Source organism: Zingiber officinale, chromosome 4B, assembly GCF_018446385.1.
Source record: "Zingiber officinale cultivar Zhangliang chromosome 4B, Zo_v1.1, whole genome shotgun sequence".
NCBI lineage: Eukaryota > Viridiplantae > Streptophyta > Magnoliopsida > Zingiberales > Zingiberaceae > Zingiber > Zingiber officinale.
Window position 1 is genome coordinate 2,489,596 of NC_055993.1, and position 7,166 is coordinate 2,496,761.

Consider the following 7,166-nt stretch of genomic DNA (forward strand, 5'->3'; position numbering starts at 1 on the left):
TCCGCTATTCGACACGTATCAGAAACCATCCCCTGCTGGTAACCTGAGATTATCCGTTCAAGTCATTTCAACTGTAAGTTGAATGTAATTCGAATATTTAAATTCAGCTAAGTCCCCAAAAATCTCTGGTAACAGATTGTTTGTGTCCAACATTGACATCTTGAGGCCAAATAACTTCTGCTTAAAATAAAGCTTGTTTCTAAAAGATTTGAACATATATTGACTATTCAATTTCTGTCAAATTGTTACCGGTAATTCCTCATCTATAACATAATACATCACATCATCAGTTAGACAAAGCTTAATCGTTACTACAACCTTTGCTTGTAGTTCCTCTCAATCTTATCTTCTCCCTCCATTCTAGTTTCTTTTTGCCTACACCTTCACCACACATTATTGCACTAACATATCTTTGACCCTCCTCTACCATAATTCGAAATTACTAGTTCCAACTAACTTTACCATATCAAATTTTACAAATGAAATCCCAGGTATGATAACATGTGCTTTGATACTAATTGTTGACCTCACACAACAATTACAAGAAATCGAAAACAAGAGAAAATATAATAACAAAGAACTTATGTAGTTCGACGATGCGCCTACTTCACGAAAGCAACGACAAGAATTTTCTCCACTAGAATTAATCAAGGGCAAAAGTCAAAAAAACATGAATCATCAAAGGAACATCCTATATTGATTTTTTTTTTTTTTTTTTTATCAAAAGAGCATCTCACCCCTTTAAAATGACACAACTATTTTTAGTATTGTTCTCATTTTTATCTTGTCTCCGGCCTAAATCAAGCTATTGTAACATCTATGAAATCGTAGTTGCTTCACAATTATAACAGCTAAGACTTTGTAGTTACTACAACTGAGCTGCCACACGATTTTAGTAGCTACATAGCTAATACAACATAGAAAAAAAAGACAAACTATGAAACAATGGTACTAGTTACAATTTTATATATATTATAACGTGAATATTAAATCCTAAAATTTTAAAAATCATAATTAACTAGGCAGAACTCATAACGGCCCGATTTTCAATTAAAAAATATCATTTAAAGTTTGTTTGAAGGCTCCAGACAATTTTAATCTTAAAAAATTATGTTTTAAGTTGTGACAATTGTAATTTCATAATTACTGCAACTATATAGTAGTTATTATTTCGTAATTACTATAATGCATGATTTAAATGAGAAATAAATAAGATAATAATGAAAATAGTATTGAAAAACAATAAATATCAATCATCCCTATGTAGATAAAAAAACGAACGTGCTTTAAGTTTTGCACAATTATCAATTAGGATTACATATTATGTATTTATACGATCCTATTCATACAAAGATATTAAAACACAGATACCCATATATAATTCACATCTCCAACTCAGATTCTCTGATCAAAACATAGCTTAGCCGTGTCATAAGGCACAATTGTATTTTGGGGGAACACGGAGTTTCTAAAAGCCAACACACCTAGCTGTGCTTCCCATCACAGATCCCACCACTATCGTGTCTGTTGGTCTGGCGATCAAAGATGAGTCATCCTCCAACAATGCATTCAGGCTGGCTTCTTAAAACTACCCCACGGATATAGTTGAGATGGTAAGTAGATAATTGATTATCATATGAGATCTTGAAGTCGAATCTAAAAACTAGCAGGACATAAATCCTTATAACCTGTATAACTCACCCCCACCCCCCACTTGCCTCGTTAGATTTACCTTCTCTGTATCGATCATGAAACAAGCTGACAGAAGAGCTAAGAACAAGCGTTTCACCTTCCGTTTTTAATGTATGCTTTGAAATAGTAAAAGAAGGCTACGAAAGATTAACGATTCCATGAAAATTCACATTATAATTGAAGTTTTCTTCTTTTTTGTTTTTTCATCTATCTAAACGCTCCCATAAAGTTGGGAGTTCCCCAGCAATCACTAGGGATCTCAATAGTTAGCCACTGCAAATTTAGTGCACGAGATTGGAACAACGCAGAGCCCTTTGCTTCCAAGATCATGATCTTCTCCTTCACAATCCTCTGATTCAATAATAGCATTAATTAGCTTCCAATTTTGATAATAATTAAAACAGATTGAAAGAGAAAAACCTTGCTACATTTTGTGTGCATTCTTCAGATATGGCTGAGAGATCTATACATGATACGGGCAGCCAACGAGACTAATGGCTGCGGATAAATAAGTTAATTGCCCAGATCTCTCAGCCAGAGATACTCGCTCAGTTCAAAACCAGCAAATTAAAAAATATGATCTTCCCAACCGTCAATCATAAGCATGTGTAATAACAGGTTTATCTATTTATCTTTCAGCTGGGAAGGTTCCATGCAATTCATAAATAACAAAATTTGTAGTATTACATTATGTTCCATTGCGGGAGTAAGAACCATGGCAATACTCTTCCATCCATCCATCTGTATGTAATCAGGTCTCTGGAAATGAGCAAGATCCGGATGAGTCCGACCCGAGGTCAATGTGGTTGTCTGAATCAAGTAACAATAACTGATAGTCGAATACTCGTGATAAAAGAGCTCACCGGGAATACAATGAGTAATTACACCTGGCCAGAGTCACTATATTTACTTCAGGATAAAGGCACTGAAACAACACTACCGAGCTTACTTCGATCTAGTATGCTTTTCATAAACACTACTTTAGACAGTTCCCCTTTGGGGGAGTATACTTTCGTTGAAAGCATAATCCAAACTGCAACCAAGTGGTAAGAGCTTACATAGTGTTCAAAGAAGACAATGCACAAAATGATGGCATGCCAGCATGAAACGATATTTTATACGAACTGGAGAAAAAAAAAAGACAGTGGATGAACGTTGCAAATGAAATCATGCAGCCTTAGAATGTGTGAACATTGACAACTAGACAAGGCAAATTTGTTGTATAGATAAATCAGTAGCATGAGGGCCATAGGGATCATAATGTGCACCTGGTGGTACAACCCTGTTTTAAGATGAACCTTTTCATGGTCTTTCAATCTAGCAATTGCCATGCCACAAAGTTATATAACAGTAAGAAATTAAAATAGTCTTTGAATTACGTAAGGCCGCCAAGGAAGCTTGGTTGTTCATCAGTACCGAAGCACCCTGGATCATTTGGTTCTATCATATTTATGAATGTTAAGAACAAATCGGACATTTGAAAATATTTTTAAGAATACCAACATACCTATGAGTATGCCACCACCTATGCCAGCCAAAATAGTAAATTATTCATGCCAATAAAATGAAAGTGATATACAGAACTGATAAACTAAAAATATAGATATAACTATGAAGATAAAATCCAGCACCAGCACTAGGATATAGATCACTTGTTCCAGTTGAGAGAAACTTACCAATCCTCGAATGAGGGAAAGAAAGGTGAAGTCACCTGATGTTGGTAGTCGCCTAGTCGGATAGAAAGTTACCTGTGAGTTTCTTTGTTATTATTGCAGCAATAGCAAAAACGAAGCCTTAATCCTTCCCCAAAACAGAATCTTTCTTTTGCACCACTCACCAAACGTAATCCAAATTTGATATATGCTAAAAGGATACAAAAATGACTCATTTATTTCACATAAGTCAAAATAAATAAAAAGAAAGAAATTTAAAAAAATATTAACTGATACTGAGACTAAGTTTCAAAACCATAAGATTGTAATTACAAAAGGCAACACATGCCAAACATTATTATCATGACAAAGTATCAATCATCTAGTTCATTCAATTCTAATACCATGTTAATAGGAAATTACTAAGGTAACTTTCCCATGGTAGTCCATTCTACCTATGATTACAGACTCCATCTCTCTATCAAATGCAAAATGAAAACTACAAACTTAGATGAATCACAAAGCTCTGCCATCAGGTTTCGTCGCTTCTCTGATCACCATCGCCAGTATCATGCAAAAAAAAAAAAAATCAACAAGAATAGTGACTTTTTTATATAACAAGCATCATTATCAAAAACAATTAAGTTAAAGCATCCTGACAATGATATTAAAAAATTTCTCAAATATAGTCTTAAATGGCTAAGATGCCCTTATTTTTTCAAAAAACCAAGTTTGCACTTGTAAAGTATAAAGTTAACTTTAAAATGAAGAGAAATACTACCAACTCTGATCTCCATGAATCAACCTTGTCGTGAAGAACTTGGATAATCGATAATTGGGCAGCCATATCTCTAGTTGCATCGTTGATGGCCTGACAAACAAAAGAAGAGATTCTATAACAAGAAAGTCCAAAACAACAACTATGACAAAGGTTGACCAAATACAACTATGTTGGAAAAGAGGAAAAAAAAAACAACACAAAGAAATGAAAAAGCATATGAGAATGATCACTAGCAGGAATTGAAAAAGGCTCTTTCTGCTGGATGCTAACTGGAGCTGCAACATTAAATTCTTGAATTCAGTATGATTAAGAAAAATAGTTTTGATTTGTTTTTTTTTTAAAAAAAAGTGCAATTAACAAAAAAAAAAGGCACTGCTATTCTTTTTTCTCCATTTTAAAAAGAAACATATTGCTTAAACAAGAATGAAGGAAAAATAAATTTTAAAAAGTGAGCTTAAATAGAATTCATTTAATATTTGAAAATTTGTGGTTATATTTTCATAAAGGACCATTTATTAGGAGATATATTGATAAAATTCATTAAGATAGTAAGAAACAAATCATTTAGGAAAAATTATACGACTTTCATAGAAAAGAAAGAGAAACATGGACAAAATGAGTGCTTAAATCTGAAAAAAAAAATATTATAGATTCACTAAGACAATATGGAAAGTGACAATCATTAAAGAATTACTTTTTTACACATTTTCTTTTCATCTTCTTTTGTCTCAAAGTACCGTTTGATTTTTCTTAATTTCATTGTGTATTTCAATATTTCATGAATGCGAGATTAATTATAAGTTTCTCTCTTAGAGTATAGATTGAAATTTATTGTATAGTTTTTTTCTTCATAACTTTACTCTATAGGTTGACAATAGAATTATATATCTGTAGGATCGTAAATACGCTAGGGGGGTGAATAGCGTATTTCAAGCATATTAACTAAAACATTTCCAATAAAGATAGGGTTATGTCTCAGCTCTATGTCTCTATCTTTTTACACTAATTATGGACAAACTCACTGGACACATTCAAAATGAGCAATATTAAACACAATGAGACAATTATGAACAAGAATCACTATCATGCATCTAACCAAAATGAGCAAAGAACATGAGCTCAGTTGCTTACCTGATCGACAAGAGTGCATGTCATCTGTAGAGACTTTAGAACGTCATAGTAGAATGTCGAGAAATCTACTGCCAATTGTAGACGGATTGGATTTAGTGGCGCTAATTCTGCCTACAAGAACAATACCATTATGCTATCAGAACAATACCCTTATCCTAATGAAAGATTGACTGTGACAAAAAGGAACATAACCAAAGCCGTCTTATAAAAGGATAAGGTATTATCAATAGCGTCCTTGCACTGGGATTCTGTCTTCAACTCTATCAGGTGACGGTAATAATCTCCCTTCATCTTAAGGTAGAAAACCTTGGATTCAGATTTGTGAGCGCCTGGGATGAGAATGGAGTCAATGAATTGGACAATGTTTTTGCATATTGACGATAGATCGAATTCGGCCCGTTCCTCGAAGATGGGAATGGAGTCGATATGGTTTCAGTGGTCGAGCTCTGTCTCTTCCATTCTTATTGAAGAGATGTTCTTCAATACGGTGCTTCGAGATAAGATGGCACTGCCATAAGCTTCCGAAAGGAGTTCGCGCTCCTCTGCAGTTAACTCCTTCTCAGCAGCCGTCTCAAGGGCAACCTTCTCCATAATCTCCATCATATCATCAAATCTACCCACCTTTTTTGTTAATTTAGCCAAGTATAGATCTTGTTTTCTCCATAACTTAGTTCTTTCACAATGCTTGAATGTTTTTGACATCATGTATTGAGGAAGTGTTACCATTGGAGTAAGAATTGTGGCTCTCATATGTGTATAAATATTGAAGAGCCTTCTACGCAAGCTTTGCCAAGTAGCCAAGTTAGGGAAGTCAGGGAACGAGTTAGGGTATGCAATCCCTGCAAATTGGAGCTTAACAATATAGTTTCAATCTCAAGACCAAGACCATAGTATCTCAGTGAAGATGGAGCTAGACAACTTTGCAGTTAATTGCTGACCGTACACATATATATCTTGTAGATGATATGGCATCCATATGATCCCTGAATATGTTCTTAAAACATTTGTTGCTTAACACATTTGTTGATACAAAATCAAATATATTCACTTTTAACTTAGTCCATTAGCAAGGTGATCACAAACTAAAGGAATGCACTAACTCAATAATGTTGGGCCTGTTGGCCGCATGAATCATATTCATCCATTGAGCTCTAATTAATCCTTCTTCCTAATAGCCTAAAACAGTGATGCGGCAAGAGATCATCAAAAAGAAAATCATTGAGAAAGAATGGTGCAATGTGTTTGTAGCATGGGAATATTATGGGAAAAAATGATTAAGTCTGATTTTTTAATAAGCTCAATTTAGGGTTGGTGATCTAAAAATAAAGTTTCATGGAATTTAAGATTTTGATATTAAAAACACCACCAATAAACTGTAATTGAGATATATAAAATATATTTTACTTACCAAATAAATCTTTCCAATACCTCCCATGCCAAACCGAAAAAGATCAGAATGTCTTTTCTTCTTCTTTCTGCAGTTAGGCCAAACTGGAACATCATTTCTTAGGCCAAACTGGAACATCTCACTCCGCAAGGAAGTTTTCTACCTGTCAAAAATCAACCTTTTTGTGTTTAACTTCCAATTTCCAACGGTCATGTTGCAGATCGCAACACACGAATCAAGGAGAAAGAGACAGAACGAATACCGACGGTTTCTTTTGGAGCATCGCTCAGATGTAAATCGATCTGCTCCGGCCTACTCCAGTCGCAAACCTCAGAAGCGTTTTCCGGCTGAAGGCGATGGAGAGATGGAACTGAATAGGGTGCATGGGAAATAGGGTTTGGTTTGGAGAGTAGGGGTGGCGGCGCAGTGAAATAGAGGGACCATCCCTAACTGCAAAATGCAATTTACACCTAACGAATTTATTGGATTCGGGCTGATATCTATTTCGGCCCAAATTGATCCA

General features: G+C 34.6%; 1 protein-coding gene across 5 annotated transcripts; it reads right to left on the reverse strand.

Moving 5' to 3' along the window:
* Positions 1–3,564: 3,564 nt before the first annotated feature.
* LOC121974410 (14-3-3-like protein GF14-12) lies at positions 3,565–7,093 on the reverse strand. Of its 5 annotated transcripts, none has more exons than XM_042525461.1 (5): positions 6,906–7,093; positions 6,665–6,806; positions 5,257–5,367; positions 4,150–4,215; positions 3,565–3,894 (listed from the first exon to the last, which is right to left on the reverse strand). In XM_042525461.1, the coding sequence occupies exons 2-5, from the start codon at positions 6,779–6,781 to the stop codon at positions 3,877–3,879; spliced, it is 312 nt and encodes a 103-aa protein (XP_042381395.1). In that variant the 5' UTR covers positions 6,782–6,806; positions 6,906–7,093; the 3' UTR covers positions 3,565–3,876. The 5 variants fall into 5 exon arrangements, with proteins under 5 accessions (XP_042381395.1, XP_042381394.1, XP_042381392.1 ...); XM_042525460.1 differs by having other exon boundaries at positions 4,126–4,215; XM_042525458.1 differs by having other exon boundaries at positions 3,565–4,215; positions 6,910–7,093.
* Between the last annotated feature and the right edge of the window lie 73 nt (positions 7,094–7,166).

Excerpts from the sequence above, each read along its gene's own strand:
- LOC121974410 (XM_042525458.1), bottom strand. The coding sequence starts at position 6,781 with ATGTTCCAGTTTGGCCTAAGAAATGATGTTCCAGTTTGGCCTAACTGC. Across the intron at positions 5,368-6,664 it reads GTATTGGAAAGATTTATTTG|GCAGAATTAGCGCCACTAAA; the intron begins GTAAGTAAAATA and ends TTGTTCTTGTAG. Across the intron at positions 4,216-5,256 it reads CATGCACTCTTGTCGATCAG|GCCATCAACGATGCAACTAG; the intron begins GTAAGCAACTGA and ends TTTGTTTGTCAG.